Source organism: Malus sylvestris, chromosome 10 (assembly GCF_916048215.2).
Source record: "Malus sylvestris chromosome 10, drMalSylv7.2, whole genome shotgun sequence".
Taxonomy (NCBI): domain Eukaryota; kingdom Viridiplantae; phylum Streptophyta; class Magnoliopsida; order Rosales; family Rosaceae; genus Malus; species Malus sylvestris.
In genome coordinates this window covers 27,143,532-27,162,934 of record NC_062269.1, presented here as the reverse complement: position 1 = coordinate 27,162,934, position 19,403 = coordinate 27,143,532, and the positions used below count along the sequence as shown (strand labels likewise).

At 37.5% G+C, this 19,403-nt stretch overlaps 1 protein-coding gene and 1 long non-coding RNA gene across 2 annotated transcripts; one reads left to right on the top strand and one right to left on the bottom strand.

Annotated features, from left to right (window-relative positions):
- Window positions 1–8,326: 8,326 nt before the first annotated feature.
- Window positions 8,327–10,869, top strand: LOC126587111 (wax ester synthase/diacylglycerol acyltransferase 11-like). The gene is made up of 5 exons (XM_050252085.1): window positions 8,327–8,568; window positions 8,995–9,564; window positions 9,667–10,029; window positions 10,215–10,352; window positions 10,503–10,869. The coding sequence occupies exons 1-5, from the start codon at window positions 8,371–8,373 to the stop codon at window positions 10,659–10,661; spliced, it is 1,428 nt and encodes a 475-aa protein (XP_050108042.1). The 5' UTR covers window positions 8,327–8,370; the 3' UTR covers window positions 10,662–10,869.
- A 4,209-nt stretch (window positions 10,870–15,078) lies between these two features.
- LOC126587113 (uncharacterized) lies at window positions 15,079–15,953 on the bottom strand. The gene is made up of 2 exons (XR_007610990.1): window positions 15,425–15,953; window positions 15,079–15,208 (listed from the first exon to the last, which is right to left on the bottom strand). It is a non-coding gene; the product is annotated as an uncharacterized LOC126587113 (long non-coding RNA).
- Window positions 15,954–19,403: the final 3,450 nt, after the last annotated feature.

The following is a 19,403-nucleotide window of genomic DNA, read 5'->3' as shown; positions in this document are numbered from 1 at the left end:
GAGGTTGGGGGGGGGGTTAGGCCAATGGATCTCTGATGCCTAAATTAGTTTTTCTGAGAGAGTAAAGTGTTTAAGGCTTTTTAGGGGTAGCAAAAGCTTCTGAAATTTGGTAGAATATGGGGTATATATAGGGGAGAGGGCTGGCCATAGTGTTAGGGTTTTACCTTACACATGGTGGCATCCTATTGGCCAACGTTTATAGAGACATATTCTCAATATATTAAATAGGAAATAATATCTTGAGATAATGGAGTAATTATCCCTAATTAATTTAAATTGGTACTACTTACTTGATTAGAGTCAATCTTCAATTGGGAATGTATTAAAGATAGGATTTGGGTAATTAATCTTTATCGTTAATGCTTTGACTTTTCCTTGTCAATGGCAGGTGAGCTGTGGGCAATCGTATTCAACTGCTGGAACCTTCAGGAGTGTGAGTTACGCGTGAGAGTTTCTGAGGAGTATGCCCATTTAATGAGGACAATCTTGTCCTTCTTGAACAAAAGTCCATCTATCGTCTCTAGAATTTTTGGAATTATTTTTGGTTCCACAAAGCTCACCATGGTTGATTTCGTTTCCTCGATTATCGTCTTATGAATAAACAAGTAGACTAATTAATTGTAATGATGCAAAATATATACGTCGACCGTTTTTTAAATGGGATTTGATCGAAAAAAAAAAAGACAAAAGGCAAATCTAACTTGAAAACAGTTCCTAATGTCTGACCTTGGAAAGCTAAGTCAAACCCACTCAACCTAGTAACTTAATAGCCAAAACACACAAATTTATAAATAAACCCAAAAATCCAAGATTTTTACAAAAACCAAACGCAAAAATGTACATGAACCAACCAGAAAGTTACTCACAGACAAAAATAATAAATAAAAAAGGGCATAGAGTTTCTCGGTTCCACGATTTTTATGCCCATTTCTAATCTTTGCCTTTTATTGGAGGAGGTAGAGAAAATTATTGTTGATTGTAGAGAACTTGGAGAATCGGAGAGATTCGGTGACTTGGAAAAGGTGAAAACCCCGGGGGAAAATGAGAAGAGATTTTTCATTGTGATCAGAATATGGGGTAGTACATCACATGTCATTATACAAATAGTAGGATATGTGCGTCAAAAAATTAATAACTTAAAAAATAAAATTTACCATAATTATATAAAAATACATAGTATACAACCTATGTTCTAGTTACAATGAAAAATTCCTCAAAAATGAGAGCTTTGGAGTTTATGAAAACTTAGGGGATGGTGACCCAAGGAAATAGAGCGATTAATTTATATCAGTGTTGACAGTTGTGTATTTACCACCTTCTCCATATTTAATTTTGTCAGTTATTTTTATTAGGTCTATTTAATCTGATAACTACAAGTGGTACAAGTACTTTCTACATTAGTAGTCTCAAATGATCCCTTAGGCATGTTTATTAAGTCCTTAATCGGATAGTTGAACTAATACCCGGTTTTTCAAGTGTCAAATTACTGATTTCCACTTCTTTTTCTGATTTTTATGTGTTGGTAAAAATACTCCCCTTAAGTCTCTAGCAATTAATCTCGCATGTATACAAAGTGTAAGCATGTCCCAGTTTTAAAACTAGATAAACTTCAGTCTAGCGTAGTAGAATTTTCAATTTGAATGACGGGTTTTGAACTTTCGAGTCGACCCTCGTGGTATTCTTGTGGGTTCTGTAAATCCGAAACAGGTTAAATAGGTAGAATCACAAACCACAATATAATCCTACTTTCATATAAGCTAAGTGGTAATTAGTAATTAATTTTCATTCTCTATACTGTGGTTGTTATATCAGAGACGATACAAGTGCTAATATGATAATAGCAGAGCGGTTACTTGATGGAGATGAAAGTATAAGCTCTCCCATTAACTTCCGCGGGCTCTACAATTATAACTCTTAGTGTGAGACATTGTGAAACTGGCCTACTGCAAAACAGTGATAAAAGATTGTAAAGTAGGTAGTGAATTGAAGTAAAAAATATTTATGTATGACCCTATTGTTCAATCTTTGAATGACTGTAGGAATTGGTACTTGTGGGACTTAAAATAACAATGCATAACTAATGTGGTGGTCACACCGTTGAGATTAATTCATGTGTTAGAATATAAGTAAACGATAATATTAAAATTTCATAAAATCAAGTATAGTGGTAGTGTGACAGTCACACTAAAAAACTTCTCCTTTAGATAAAACTAATATAAAGAATTGAAGAAGGCTAGTTAAGTACCAAATCACAACTTTAAGGTTGAGGAAAAGCAGAAGATGGAGGAAGAAAAAGCATCATTTCAAAATTGAAAGATAAAGGTTAACTGTAGTTAGCAGCAGTTTTTCTGTCACAGAAATGAAGTCCAAAGAAGTTAACTCCCTCCCCCTGCCACTAATTTTGAGCAAAAAATTATAATTAGCTTCCCTGTAACACCCATCCTGTAATATTATATTCATCCGTCTTGATCAATGAGAGTATCAAAGCTAGTTATCTGTAAGAAATATGACACATGGTCCTTCCATTACAATTTATCTCTGTTTCCCAAACTACTATCCATCAAACCGTACATAAATGAAAACTAAATAGTCAAACTGCATGCAGACCCTTGGCTTTGACCTGTAGTAATGGAGCTCAATGAGATTCCAAACCACAGTTCAAGTTTGGGTGGAAATGCACTTATGCACACTGCAACACAGAAATCAGTGTTCGAATATATACATATATATAGGTCATATATTTTATCATACACTGTTTCTTCCTTCCCAATGCTTTGAGATAATATGAAAATCAAGATAATTTCCCCATGTTTATTCTTGGGTAAAAATTATCCCCATTACTTGACCCTTGTCTTTCAATTTTGAAATGATGCTTCTTCTTCCTCCATCTTCTACTTTTCTTCGACCTTAAAGTTCTAGTTTGGTACTTAACTAGCCTTCTTCTATTCTTTATATTAGTTTTATCTGAATGAGAAGTTTTTCAATGTGACTGTCACACTGCTACTATACTTAATTTTATGAAATATTAATATTATCGTTTACTTATATTCTAACACATGAATTAATCGCAACGGTGCGACCACCACATTAGTTATGCATTGTTATTTTAAGTCCCACAAGTACCAATTCCTACATAGTCATTCAAAGATTGCACAATAGGGTCATACATAATACCCACATTACAATCTTTTATCACTATTTTGCAGTAGGCCAGTTTCACTATGTCTCACACTAAGAGTTATAATTGTAGAGCCCGCGGACGTTAATGGGAGAGCTTATACTTTCATCTCCATCAAGTAACCCCTCTACTATTATCATATTAGCACTTGTATCGTCTCTCCATTGTCCACAGTCCACTTAGAACCCCCCCCCCCCCCTCCCCCAACAAAAGCACCTCACGCGCCTTCAGAATACTAGTCCAACAATAGGAGCTATAGAATGGGTTGGTTGCATCCCAAAAAGATGACATGGGATTGTGTATAGCTTTAAACAATTTAGCACCCAAGGAATCTGGTTGGTGATTAAACACCACCCTTGTTTAACCAACATTGCCAAATTAAAAGCATACAAATCTCTGAACACGTACCCCCCCCTCCCCCTCCTCTTAGGTTTACATAATTTCTCCCTTGACCACCAGTGTATTTTTAGGGTATCCGGGTAATCGCAAAAAGTATTCGGCAATAAGAAACAGTTCATTGCAAAAGCAGGAAGATTTTGAGCAACCACCTTGATGAGAAGTTCTCTTCCCGCACTACTAAGGGCTGGTTTGGTATTGCTGTGCTTTGAAAAAAAAACTGCTATGAGAATAAGCGGTTGTGCTGTGAGAATAAGTGGCTGTGAAAAAAATCAGCAGAGTGTTTGGTAAACTTTTTTGTAAAAGTGCTGTTGGAAAAAAAAACAGTCTGATAGTGGGTCTTTTCATTAAAGGAGCATTGTAGCTCTGTGTGCTTTGAAAAAAAGCCAGTTTTCCAAAGCTGCAAATAGCAACTTCATCTTTTTCCTTTGATTTCAGCTTATTCTCACAGCAGCTTCCAAAATAAGCCCTTTTTTTCAGTTTACCAAACACCTAAAACCCTTACAGCTTTTTTTCATAGGTGCTTTTTTTTTAAGCACCTCACTCCCAAACCACCCCTAAGTAATTTTCCCTTCCATCCACTAGGTCGTTTAATAACTCTTTCTTTGATGAACGAAAAGGTTTGTTTCTTGATCCTGCCCACAAAAGTAGGAAACAAATTAGTAACTCTTAAAACTAAATCTAAATTCTGGTTTAGTTTCATAGAAAACAATATTCTTTCACATTGTCCAACCAAAGAATATACACTTTGAGCTTTTCCTCTTCTCGAAAATTTCATATATTTTGTCCTCCAAACCAACCCACAACAATATTAATTAAGGTTTGTAAATCTCTTCGTTTTCTATAACTTTCTACTAATTTTAAAAAGGTTTTTTTTAACCAAAATGGACCATGAGATTTGCATAACACATCATTTTGGTCCCTGAGATTGAAAATCAATAGAAATGGTCCCTGAGATTGTCCACCATCCATTATTTTGGTCCTTCCATTAAAAACTCCGTTAAGTGTCCCAAACCTCTTGGCCAGAAGTTTGGGCAATTTTCAAAGCTTTGTAACTCAATCGTTTCTTAACCAAATTCGACCCATAATATATCAAAATGAAGATAGAAAAGCATAGAACAAGATTATACCTATTTGGAAGCCCAATGGTTGTCGGATATGGATGGAAAATAGCTTGAAAGGTGACTAGTCTGTGGGAAAACTGGAAAACTCGCCCCGAAACTGGATAAACTTTAAACGTTCATAACTTCAACATTCAACGAAATCCAGTGATTCAAAAAAAAAAATCATACTTCTCGATGGGACAAGAAGAATGGTACCTTTTTTACGCCTAAATTGTCGTGGTTTGGCAGGAAAACGGCTCGAAAGTGGCTGTCTTGGTCTCGAGTTAGCCATTTTTGAGTCGTTTTTCGGCCAAACCAGGACGAATCAGCCATCAAGAAAGGTACCATTCTTTTTGGCTCGTCAAGAAGTATGATTTTCGTTTTTGAATCACTTGAGTTCGTTGAGTATTGAAGAAGTTATAAACGTTTAAAGTTTACCCAGTTTCCGGAGAGTTTTCCAGTTTTCCAGCGGACCAGTCACCTTTAAGGCTATTATCCGGCATCTCCGGTAACCATTGAGCTTCCAAATATATATAATCTTGTTCTACACTTTCCTATCTTCATTTTGATATATTATGGGTCGAATTTGGTTAAGAAACAATTGAGTTATGAAGCTTTGAAAATTGCCCAAACTTCCAGCCAAGACATCTGGGACACTTCACGGAGTTTTTAACGGAATGACCAAAATAATGGATGGTGGACAATCTCAGGGACCATTTCTATTGATTTTCAATCTCAGAGACCAAAGTGATGTGTTATGAAAATCTCAGGGGCCATTTTGGCTAAAAAGCCTTTTAAAAATTTCATATATATTGTTCTCCAACTTTCCAATCCATTCGTCTCATTTTTTTTCTTTGAAAATTTCCTATACATTCTATATTGTGTTGGGGTGATGCTACTTGAACCATGTTTTGATACCACATAATGTGACAGTTAGTGGTTGGATTACTTCTTTACATCATTAAAGAAGGAATCCAATCATCAACCGTCACATCATGTAGTTTCCAAAATATGATCTAAAAACAAGGTCTCCCTAGCATTTTTCTTTGACTTGATATTGGAGAGTCAATTTCTCTTAATCTTCTTTAATTTTTTATTAATTACTCTCTATATTGACTTGATATTGGAAGGTTAATTTCAACATATAAAAAACATTTAGCACCTCAAAATTTAATTAGCTCACAACTCCAAGCATGTATTATACTCTCTTGTAAATGCTATCTATTTATTTTATTTTTTTAACATTGATGTGAGGCATATCCTTGCATAAAATTCTAACTCCGCTACTGTTTGTGATCGATTTGTGGAACTTCGTATTTATTATCGGAATTGTTCATATTATAGTCGCTATGTAAAAATCAGTTCTGTAAAAAATGAATTAAAATTATATCGTTTAATCATTCAACAATAGTAAATAGATAGACAGTTCGTAATACCTTTGTTGATATTGATCATTTATTTTTATACAGTTTGATGACCAAAAAATCTCATATTTTTCACTTTTTTTGAAAGATAATATTTACTTAGTGATTTATACTATAAATGATTTCGATTACAAGCATGAAGTTTTATGAATTGGCTACAAAGTGTCCTGAGAAGGAGTTCTTCCTCAATCCTTTAGCAGCCAAGTCATTTTCTTGATAGTTTTGATTGCCTAAAAACATTAATGATCGTAAGGTTTTACTGCGTGAACTATATTCGAGTTTGAATCATGGAGCAAATAGGTTGTCCCATATAATAATTAGTTAGAGGCTCTCCTCGCCTAAGAGGAGACATGTAGATATATGGCATTGGTTTGTTGTTATCATGGCGTTCCGTGCCGATAACATAAAAATATGTGAAAACAAAACTAACACATGTCCTTGTTCTATTGGTACAGGACACCGCATGGAAGAGTACTTGTGACGTATAAGTCCTTCTCCTTGCTTGGTTAGTATAATGTTAAAAAAAACTAACACATATATTGCACGAGACCCCATGTAACGATGTTTCTATTCCATATAAGTTTTTTTTTAATGCTTTAAAGAAGAAATCCAATTATTAACCGCTGCATAGTGTAATCTCCAAATATAGTCTATAAACCTGGTCTTCCTATCATTTTTCATTGAGTTGATATTGGAGTTTAATTTCTCTTAATCCTCTTTAATTTTTAATTAATTACTCTCTATGTCGACTTGATATTGGAAGGTTAATTCAACATGAAAACAAACATGTAGTGCTAAAATATTTATTTAGCTCACAACTACTACTCTCTTATAACTATTTATTTTATTTTTTTAACATCTATGTGAGGCATATTCTCACGTAAAATTATAGCTCCGCCAATGTTTGTGACTAATTTGCAAAACTTTGTGCGTGTTTATTATCAAAACCGTTCATATTATAAGTCACTATGTAAAGATTAGTTCTGTAAAAAAATCAATTAAAACCATTGTCATTTAGTCATTCATAATAGTGAATAGATAGAAAGTTCATAATACTTTTACTGATACAGACCATTTGTTTTTATACAGTTCGATTGCCAAATGATCACATATTTTTTAATTTTTTGCAGGGATAACCTTTAAATAGTTACTTATAATATAAACGGTTTCGATTATAAGCATAAAGTTTTATGAATTCGCTACAAGGTGTCTTCAGAGGAGTAGTGCTTCTTCAATCCTTAAGGAGCCGATTCTTTTTCTTGAAAATTTTGCTCACCCAAAAACATTAATGATCGTAAGTTTTACCATCGGAACTATATTTGAGTTTGAATCATGGAGCAATATTTCTCGAAACAAACGAAAAGGTAACCAACTAAGCCCTATCGAGGATTTGTTTAAGAATAAGAAAGAAAAATCTCAATGTAAATACCATGGAATAAGGTTTGATCCTATTCATGGGGATTCCAAACAGGTTGTCCCATATATTAATTAGTTAGTGGGTCGCCTCGCCTAAGAAAAGACTTGCATATGGCACTGGTTCATTGTTATGGTGGCGTCTCGTGCTAATAACATAAAAGTATATGTAAAAAACAAACACACGTTCTTGTACTGTTGGTACAATACACCACGTGTACCCGTGCCATACAAGTCCTTCTCCTCGTGTGGTCAGTATAATAATGTGAAAAAATGTAATACTAGAGAGACTAAATTTGTAGACAAAATATTGTAAACTAAATGACATGGAAGTTGATGATTGGATTATTACTTGAGCGTTGATAAATGTGTTCATTTCTATTTGTGACACATTATTTAGTTTGCAAATTTTGTCTACAAATTTAGTTTCCCTAGTATTACTAAAAAAAAAAAAAAAAAAAAAATCACATGTTCTTATAATGCACGAAACATCATGTAACCATGTATCTGTTCCATACAATTCTTTCTCATCGGCTGGACAGTTTAATACTCGACATGTGCGAACAACGATAAAAATGCATAGCAAATTATTAGTAATTAAAACATTTTAAACATTGACCACCAACTACGTACATCGGGTTCTTAATTTCTTAGAGGACTGTATAAAGCGACTAGACTAACAAAATGGGTCCCTTTGCTTGATAGTTTGTCGTTTTTCATATCTTAATTGAATCAAATGACCATTTTACTCACATTCTTGCGTAAGAGATACCCTATAAATTAAGATGCATGCAGCAACCCCAAATGAACTAAACCACTACAATTTGTTGTTAACGTAGACAGAGAGAGAAAAAAGATGGAGTTTATTAAGGTTGATGATGGAGATTATTACAATGAGCCGGTGAGTCCTACTGGGCAATGCCTCAATACCTCGGTGTTATCCATGTCAGTTCTTGGTGTTTTGGAATCTGAGGTTCCAATCGATGAATCAAAGATCATGTCATTCCTTCAGGATGTCTTCCTCCACATCAACCCACGCTTCTGCTCCATCATGGTACTCTCTCTCTCTCTCACTCAATTTTGTTCATATGCTTTTATTTGAGATGTCGAAATTTAGTCATAAACATCTCAATTATATATCAAATTTTTTTCTTTTAAATTTATACTTATTAACGGAGAGGGAAGGGGAGTTTTTCGAAGTAGAAACTCAAAATAAAGACTTAGAGTCCTTACACTAAATAATTACTCAAATTGAATTAAAAGTCTGTTTGAAACTGCTTATCTAAAAGACACTTCTAACATACATATAAATTCTTTTATTAGAAATGTGAACTTTTATTAAAAATTTAAATGCTTTGAAGTTCTTTTCGCCAAAAATAGTTATAATTGCTTTTGAATGTTAGAAAACACTTTTTCCTATCATGGTAATGATTATAATTAGGAAACTAATTTAATATTAAATTTGAAAAATCCTCCGCAGGTTGATGTCGACGGAGAGAAACAATGGAAGAAGGTTGAGGTGAAGCTCACAGATCATGTTCACGTCCCTATTTTTCCCTCTGGGGTATTGTCATCTGAGTCTTACGACCTTTATCTCGGTGACTACATATCAAAAGTAGTACTGGAAAATTACCCAGAAGACAAACCACTGTGGGAAGTTCACATAGTCAAATATCCAACTTCCAATGCCGCTGGTAACCTAATATTCAAGCTTCACCATGCACTTGGCGATGGCTACTCCTTCATGAGTGCTCTTCTTTCTTGTCTGCAAAGAGCTGACGATCCTTCTCTTCCTCTAACTTTTCCGTCGCGCCGAGGGTCCGAGAGAAAGGGACGTGACAATTATTATAAGAGTGCTTTGAGGTGGGTGTCTCAGAATTTGACCTCAGCTTTTTATGCTGTGAAGGATTTGGGTTGGAACGCTTTCGTTGAAGATGATCAAACACCGATAAAATCTGGGAATTCTGGAGTTAAGTTTCTTCCAATGGATATATCAAGCTTGATATTCTCCCTTGATGAAATCAAACTAATCAAGAACAAGCTCAACGTGGTAAGATACTATATATGATTATAATTAACTAGGTAGCTATATTTTTTTGTTCATATATATCATTTTGTGTGATCGAAATTTTTTCTTATGTTGCTGTGGCAGACGATAAATGATGTGATATGTGGAATAGTGTTCTTTGCTACTAGACTGTACATGCAAGAGATGATTAATAATAACCAAAAATCAAGCAGCGCAGCAAGCTGCCGAGCGATGGTGTTGGTCAATACTAGGATCACTCATGGTGATTACAAGCCGGTGAAGCAGATGATCGGACCCAGTTCTGAGATGCCGTGGGGGAACCGAATCGCTTTCATGCCGGTTTCCATGCCCAAGTTAACTGAAATCTTGAACCCGCTGGACTTCGTCTTCGAAGCACAAAAACATATTAAGAGGAAGAGGAGTTCTTTTTCTGTTTTTTTCTATAACAAGCTATTTGAAATTGTGAGCAAGCTTAGAGGCCATGAGGTGGGTAATCATCTCTCACTACACTTTCAGTATGATGAGACGCTCATGTTGTTATGTGGTTTTATTAATTCACGTGTTATAATATGTGTAAACATATTGTATTTATGGTCGATGTTGCAAACAACATCAACCATATATATAGTATAATTAAAGTAATCCTCAATGAAATTGTATTGATGTTGCAGGCAGCATCAAGATACATGCACAACAGACTGAAGAAGTCGAGCCTCATGATATCAAATATGATAGGGCCTGCCCAGAAAACAGCTTTGGCTGATCATCCAATCAAGGGTGTATACTTTATGGTTTTAGGTATACCTCAGGTACGTCGTTAAGAATATATTTATAGTACGTTGATGTGTCCGATTTTGAGCATATGTAATTAATACAGATTAATTTGGCTAGAGCAATGTGCTCCTCTCTATAAGTAAAGGCGTCTTATTAAACGTTTCGAGATTTCAATGGTTTTGCAGGACCTTATCATAACAATAGTCAGTTACATAGGAGACTTGAGGATTTCCCTTGGAACTCAGAAGGGATTTATTGATCCTCAAAAGTTCAAGTCATGCTTGAAAAATGCGTTTGAGATGATACTAGAAGCCACAGACAAAATTCCTATACAGAAAAATTAAGAGAGGCTATATATATGTGTGTGCGTGCGCAAAGACGAAGGCATCTCTTTAATCGTCTGAACTGTGTACTTAATGGAATAAAAACCAGAGAGTTGTGTTATTCTAATATGGTTGTATAATATTAATACAATAAAATTCTATATATGTAGTTTTGTTTTGAAATACGTACAACCCTAATATTAATGGAATCAAGTCATGTTTATGATCATCTCTTTTCTTTAGTAGGCTTGTTGTAATCCATATGGTATCAATTTATTATATATATGGTTTAAATTTTAATTGCTAATTTTATTACATGAATTATTTTTACCCTAAACTTCAAATTGGAAATTCTTGCCTGCAAATTTTCTTTTCACAAAAGCTCACCTGTTCACACGCTCATTTAGTTAAAGCTTAACAAGTGAAGAAAAAAAAATATCAATTAGTTAAATATCAATCGTTCATTCATGAAGACAAAAGTCCAAGTGAGTAATACTCAACTCTAATTTGGGTGGCGTGAAACATGTATAGCTAGCTATTGAGCTTTGACACGTGAACTAACTTGCTCTAATAGAGCGAAGAAAATTGAGATTCCACCATAAAACCAATTGGCAATATGATGAGTAACCCAACTCTTTATAAGAACATGTAGTGTCTCTTATTTTTTTAGGAAACTTTAATGAAAAGCTCCTGGTACTGTTCAGTTTAACGAAAAAACCACATTTTTACACTAAAAAGTCAATCCTTGTACTATTCACTTTACCCTTTAGTTTGCCATTTTCGTTAAAACTTAAAGTTTTCAAGCTCTTTTCATTAGTTTTTTTTTTGTTTTTTTTTAATGTGAGATTTATACTCTCAACAAAGATGGAGTCGTCTCAATGCAAACTAAGGCATACGACAACAATATTCGATGAGGACTTCCTAGTTCCTTAGACACTTAATATAGTTTTTACCTAATAAACTAGTGAAATTAGAAAACTTTCCAATCCAATCTACTAACTATTTCCACAATCGTAAGAATTTGAGGCACAGTAGATTAAATTTAGGAGGGATAATAGAAACTTTTTGTTTTTTTTTCCCTTTATTTTACTGAGAATATGATGAAGGGAGAAATTTTAAAGATATAAAATAAGAGTATGAAAAAACAAATGAGGCATGACTCAAAGTGAGCTAGGTTCAAGGTACACACCTTGTCGCTTTCCTACCGAGATTTGCTCTTTTGACAGCATAAGTTTTGTTGATTGCCATCCCACACCACCATTGGTGGGTTTGATTATCCATTACCAATTCGTTGGGGAAAATAAGCATATGATTATCCATAGCTTAACTACAAACCAGTTTTATGACCTTTGGGATTGTATGATACTCTTTTTATCGTCGAATCCGGAAGGAAGAAGTGGTTGTAGCTTTGAAGAAGATGAAGCATAGAAAAGCAATAGGCCCAGACGATATACCAATCGAAGTGTGGAAAGTTTTGGGAGAGACAGGTATAACATGGCTCACTGACCTTTTCAATAGGATTTTGAAAACGAAGAAGATGCCAAATGAGTGGCGAACAAGCACTTTGGTGCCTATCTACAAGAATAAGGGCGACGTACAAAATTGCATGAACTATAGGGGTATTAAGCTAATGAGTCATACAATGAAGCTCTGGGAGAGAGTCATTGAGCATAGATTGAGGCAAGAGACACGGGTTTCGGACAACCAATTCGGGTTCATGCCAGGGCGCTCAACCATGGAGGCAATCTATCTCTTACGAAGATTGATGGAAAGATATAGAGATGGGAAAAAGGATTTACACATGATCTTTATAGATTTGGAGAAAGCGTATGATAGGGTCCCAAGAGACATTCTTTGGAGGATTTTAGAGAAGAAAAGAGTACGAGTAGCATATATCCAAGCTATAAAGGATATGTATGAAGGAGCAAAGACTGCCGTAAGAACTCATGAAGGACAAACTGAAAGCTTTCCCATAACTGTAGGATTACATCAAGGCTCATCCTTAAGTCCTTATCTTTTTGCGTTGGTAATGGATGAGTTAACAGGACATATTCAAGATGATATTCCTTGGTGTATGCTTTTCGCAGACGATATAGTGTTGATAGATGAAACTCAGGAAGGGGTAAATGCAAAGCTTAACCTTTGGAGAGAAGAGTTGGAATCTAAAGGTCTTCACCTAAGCCGATCAAAGACAGAATATATGGAGTGCAAGTTCAGTGCAAATGGAGGTCAAAACGAGTTAGGGGTGAGGATCGGAGATCAAGAAATACCAAAGAGCGACCGTTTTCGTTACCTAGGATCTATCTTGCAAAAGAACGGAGAATTAGATGGAGATCTCAACCATAGAATACAAGCTGGATGGATGAAGTGGAAGAGTGCATCCGGCGTGTTGTGTGACCGCCGTATGCCACTGAAGCTCAAGGGAAAATTTTATAGGACGGCAATAAGGCCGGCGATGCTGTATGGCACATAATGTTGGGCGGTGAAGCATCAACACGTACACAAAATGGGTGTAGCGGAGATGAGGATGCTTCGTTGGATGTGTGGGCACACGAGAAAGGATAAGATTAGGAATGAGGATATCCGGGGTAAAGTAGGAGTAGCCGAAATTGAAGGAAAGATGAGAGAAAATTGGTTACGGTGGTTTGGACATGTGCAAAGAAGGCCTACTGACGCTCCGATTAGAAGATGCGACTATGGGACAGAGGTTCAGGGCCGAAGGGGTAGAGGAAGACCTAGGAAAACTTTGGAAGAGACTCTAAGAAAAGACTTAGAGTACTTGGATCTAACGAAGGACATGACACAGGACCGAACACAATGGCGTTCTAAGATCCATATAGCCGATCCCACTCAGTGACTTGGATTTTCCAAGTCTCCAACCGAGAAGTTTTCCTCACTCAGGAAATTAAGGGAACACTACCTCAACCTATATGCTCCACTCACAAAGCTTCAACAAAAGAAAATTCAAAGAACTTAGCGAAGAAGGCTTTGGTGTATTTAACACAATACGTTGAAATGAAGAAAAGCTTATTTATTGATATCCCCGATAAGCTACAAATATGTACATATACATAAGTCAAAATAAACAAACAAGAGGGAGCCTTCACAAAGGTTGCTTAGGAGAAGTCTCAGCAGTCGGTAAAGCCCCAGAAAGAGAAGGCACCGGAGGGGGATCATTCGGAGCCTCAGTACTGGACAGAACCCTAGAAGGAGGAGGCATCAGAGGTTGATCATTTGGAGCTTCATTACGCGGTACAGCCCCAGAAGACGAATGCAATAAATGCCTTTGGAATAAACCCACAAATCTCTGATGATCAAGTAAAACCTGACCATCAGATTCCTTCATCTGGTCAAGCTTCCTCTTCATGTTTGTATCATAGTCATGTGCGAGCCGGTGCAACTGTTTATTCTCATGCTTGAGCCCTCTAACCTCCTGTTTGAGACTCATCACTTCAGCCGCCAATGATTCAACTTGGCGGGTTCGAGCAAATAGGCGTTGGGCCATATTAGACACAGAACCTGCACACTGAACACTGAGAGCCAGAGAATCCTTAACAGCTAACTCATCAGACCGTTTGGAAAGTAGTCTGTTATCTTTGGGAGTGAGAAGGTTCCTGGCCACCACCGCAGCGGTCATATCATTCTTCATCACGGAATCCCCAACGGTAAGAGGACCAGTAGGGGAGACGAAGGATGGACGCCATATGTTGTCAGGAGAAGGCGGGGCTGCCTCTTCAACAAGGTTCAAGTCAAAACGACGGTCGGAGGGGCCAGACATTTTCAAAGGTGTTGAAGAGAGAAGAGGTCGGACAAATCAAGATCTTAGAAGTGCAAGAATGGAGCTTCTACTGGTGGAGATTCAAGTGTGATTTGGAACTTAATGCCAGCCCCTATAAAAATCTGCACTCGACGGAGCTTTAGAAATCGAAGAGGCGCCTGCTCAGAAATCGAAGAGGCGTTTGCTTTCTCAAAAGCAAGGCTGCTCAGATACCACGAGGGTCGATCTCAGAAATCGAAGAGGCGTTTGCTTTCTCAAAAGCTGGGCTGCGCAAAGACCACGAAGGCCGATCTCAGAAATCGAAGAGGCGCTTGCTTTCTCAAAAGCTGGGCTGCTCAGAGACCACGAGGGCCGATCTCATAAATCGAAGAGGCACCTACTTTTCCAGCCTTGTCAGCACCTGTCACACGCACACTCAGCTTTGCGGAAATTATGGGCATTCGGTCGAAGACTTCTGGTGAAGTAGAAAGCACATGAGTTTTACTGTTCAATCACCCACTTCCCACACGCAACAGTAGCTCATGGGTACCACAGATAACTTTGTCAAAGCTCCCTGCCAAAGTTGAACACGTGAAGCTTGCAGCTCCCACTACATCGCTCTGACCAAGAAGGGTAAAAGAATAGCAAAGAAACAACACTAACAAAGTTTAGACATATAAATTTTGAAGGTCTAGCTACCATATTATTACCCACAAGGGTAAAGGAACAGTACCACTGCTGGATAATTGGAAAGTCCCTGTGTGTCAACCTCTGTGCTTCATGGCAAGGTAGACTAGCAAACATGCCCAACCTTTAATCACATTCGAGAAAACACTCCCAACAAGATTGCTTGCTCCAAAACCGAAGAGGCACCGTCCTCCGAATCTCGAGAGCTAGACTCCCAACATGACTACTTTCTCAAAAATCGAAGAGGGTAAAGGAACAGTACCATTGCTGGATAATTGGAAAGTCCCTGTGTGTCAACCTCTGTGCTTCGTGGCAAGGTAGACTAGCAAACATGCCCAACCTTTACTCACATTCGAGAAAACACTCCCAACAAGATTGCTTGCTCCAAAATCGAAGAGGCACCGCCCTCCGAATCTCGAGAGCCAGACTCCCAACATGATTACTTTCTCAAAAATCGAAGAGACACCGCTCTCCGAATCTCGAGAGCCAGACCCCCAGCATGATTGCTTTCTCAAAAATTGAAGAGGCATCGTTCTCCGAATCTCGAGAGCCAGATCCCCGATAGGATTGCTTGTTCGAAAACCGAAGAGGCAACACTTTCCCAACTTCAAGAGCCGGATCTCCTTGGATAAAGCTGTCTGTAATCTTCACACGCAACATCAGCTTTCCAGATACCACAAACCACTTTTTCAAAGTGCTATGACAGCGTTAAAACATGTGAAGCTGATAGCTCCCACTACCGTGCTATGACCAAGTAGGGTAAAGGAATAGCATTACTACTTGTTGTTAAGGAGACTCATATATATGTCGACCTCCATCCCCAACGGACAGGCAGACCTGCAAAAATGCTCAACCCTTCCTCATATCTGAGAGGGCACTCCCAACGAAGCCTTTCGAAATATTCAGCTTTCTTTCCCCCTGATAATCCCTCTGCAAACAAGCTATACTAGAGCAAGAATATCTCATATCATCAGGGTTAAAAGCAAGAGTATCCCATATCATGCTTTTTCCCTGTCTTTTCCTTGGACCTTGTTCTTACCTGCAAGACAAGGAGAAAGAGAGCAATCAGTCAGTACTTGGAATTAAGCTTCCAGCCAGGAACTGACTGCCTGAAACCCCTTACCTGATTACTTACCTGACATTGCTCTCGAGTACTCATCTTCAACATCTTATGCTTCCAGGGAAGATACCGCATCTGCCTGAGGAACAGATAGGGCAAGGGAGAAGGATACAAGGAAGCATGTGGAGACAAGCGTAACAGCACACGTGCCGATACATCCATTACTCTGTCAAAGCAAAAGTATCCCATATCTGCAGGGTCGAACGTACTCTAGATTTGATGGACTTGTTTTGACCCTCAAATTCTTCAGTCGGCCTTATACTCTGGAGGAAACCAGAAAACCCTCCAGCTTAGTTCAAGAATAAGCCTGTGGAAAGTTACTTCTTCAAACGCAAAAGTATCCCATATCATCTGTTCTCATTTTCTTATCTTTATCCTTCATGCTGCCTGCAAGATAGGGAGACTGTGAACAATCAGCCGGAGCTATGATTGCTTACCTTGTCTGTCACCTCTTTCAGCAGATCCCCTAGCTCGGCGACTTGGGGGACTCCTACTACATGGTTTGTATCGCGCTTGACCAAGCCTGAAACTACAAGTAAGCTTCAAGTGAAATTGATACATTACCTTGTGCATCTCCACCAGTTAAAGATACCACCCCGGGATGGAGGAAGAGTACTTCCAGAGAAGATGCACCATCTACCTATGAGACAGATAAGGCACGTCAAGACGATACCACACTCCGATACTTAGAAGTTTCGTGATTACGAGATCATTCTCCCACAATATTTCCTAATGTCTTTTGTACTAAATCATTCACTTGTACTCACTAAAGGAGAGCTTGAACCTATGTACTTGTGTAAACCCTTCACAATTAATGAGAACTCCTCTATTCCGTGGACGTAGCCAATCTGGGTGAACCACGTACATCTTGTGTTCGCTTTCCTATCTCTATCCATTTATATACTTATCCATACTAATGACCGGAGCAATCTAGCGAAGATCACAAAAAGCGACCGTTTTCGCTACCTAAGATCTATCGTGCAAGAGAACGGAGAATTAGATGGAGATCTCAACCATAGAATACAAGCTGGATGGATGAAGTGTAAGAGTGCATCCGGCGTGTTGTGTGACCGTCATAGGTCACTGAAGCTCAAGGGAAAATTTTATAGGACGGCAATAAGGCCAGCGATGTTGTATGACACAGAATGTTGGGCGGTGAAGCATCAACACGTACAAAAAATGGGTGTGGCGGAGATGAGGATGCTTCGTGGGATGTGTGGGCACACAAGAAAGGATAAGATTGGGAATGAGGATATCCGAGGTAAAGTAGGAGTAGCCGAAATTGAAGGAAAGATGAGAGAAAATCGGTTCCGGTGATTTGGACATGTGCAAAGAAGGCCTACTGACGCTCCGGTTCGAAGATGTCACTACTGGACAGAGGTTCAGGGCCGAAGGGGTAGAGAAAGACCTAGGAAAACTTTGGAAGAGACTCTAAGAAAAGACTTAGAGTACTTGGATCTAACGGAGGACATGACACAAAACCGAGCGCAATGGCGTTCTAGGATTCATATAGCCGACCCCACTTAGTGGGAAAAGGCTTTGTTGTTGTTGTTGTTGTTGTTGGGATTGTATGATACTCAAATTTCAAACATGTTTTATCTTTCTCCCCAACAGAGGCTCGAATTTTGGCTCCGAATGCGCAAAACATATACCAATAATCTGTATCAAGGTACTCATACTTCACATCCTCCTCTTAAGCAATAATTCTTACCCATATCTCAAACATGTCACTTTTGACTTGGTATGCCCAGTAATCCTGAAAGGCACGGTATCAGCGATCCTGAAAGGCAGATTGAAGGTCCTTTTTGGCACTCATGAGCGGTTTCATCCTTTGCCTTCTTCAAGGCTATCTTGTCTAGAACTGTTTGGTTAAGGACCCATTCAATCTGGGCAGCATGCTCCGCATGCAGTGACTCCTGTTAATAATACAAAAAAGACAAATAGAAAGGTCTAGAGGGAGAGCAGGTAGAGAGAAAAAAAATTGTCACCTTAGACATTTACCTTCTGATCAAAAAAGACATTGACCTAATTGTATTACTGTAGAATTTCTTAATGAAACAGTACAATCTTATTTCTTATATCACCTTAAGACATTTACCTCATTGCACTCCAAACCATACCAACTCTAACAACACAACCTTTCACACTCTAACAATACCAAGTCCATCTCATGCCTCAGTTCTAGATCTCCCTTGCGGGCAGCATCATTCAACTTGGACTCAAATTCTCAAAAATAATGTCCGACTCTTTCTCAGTCTCCAAGAGGCTCTGCACCTTGAGCTCGAGCTTGGCATTCAAAGAAGTCCTTAGAAAATGATGATCTCTGAAGTGCAACTTGAAAAATAAACGATTCGGATTGTTAAAATTCAAGTGGAGTGGACCTAACAACTAGTGGTAGGTTCAGGATTCTAAGATCGGATGATCCTATTAAAGACTTTAAAAGATGCTACGAGCTAGTCGGTTGGCGGGTTTAAGTAAATTAATTAATTATATATATTGTATGAATAAGTGCTGATTTACACTGAAAAAAAGGGATAATTTGATATAGATCCAATTTTGTGAGCCATTACTAGAATTAGTCCACTGCATTGAAATATGTCCAATAATTGATATTCCACGTAAGCTTATTTATAATTTGTACCATATTTATCCCTTAGACTTATAAATTGTAGTAAACATTCAAAATTTCTTAATTATATGATTATTTGTGGTTTAACTAATCCCTTAATTGTAGGATTAGTTATAGCAATAAAATCTCAACCCCCAGTCCGTTTCATCCCTCCTTTTTTTTTCCTTCTTCTAAACAATTCCCTTTGTTAGATCATGGAATCAATCCTCCTCTTTCTTCTCTCATCTTTCATGGGTGATATTTTGTGTTCCTCTCTCCAAATTCCTTCATGACAATTTCAGTTTTTACATAGCTTTCACAATTTTTTTACATATTCGTTCGACAATACATTATCAATTGCAAGCAATAATACAGTATCATGCATTTATATTTGCTCTATTATATTTTTGTGCGTATCATAAAGGTAAACTAAAGCTTAGTATTTGTTCCTTTTTTTGTTTGTTTAGTATTTGTTCCTTTAATGGAGGTATATTATACCATATTTCTATTCAAATGTTCTGCCATGGAGGTTCATCATTTTTCTTCCTATACAATAGGTAGTTTATTTTTATTTTGTTGGTAGATTATATC

Bases quoted from the DNA above. Each gene is read 5' to 3' on its own strand.
- LOC126587111 (XM_050252085.1), top strand. From the start codon at position 8,371: ATGGAGTTTATTAAGGTTGATGATGGAGATTATTACAATGAGCCGGTG. The intron at 8,569-8,994 runs GTACTCTCTCTC...AATCCTCCGCAG, and splicing joins CACGCTTCTGCTCCATCATG to GTTGATGTCGACGGAGAGAA. The intron at 10,030-10,214 runs GTGGGTAATCAT...TTGATGTTGCAG, and splicing joins GCAAGCTTAGAGGCCATGAG to GCAGCATCAAGATACATGCA.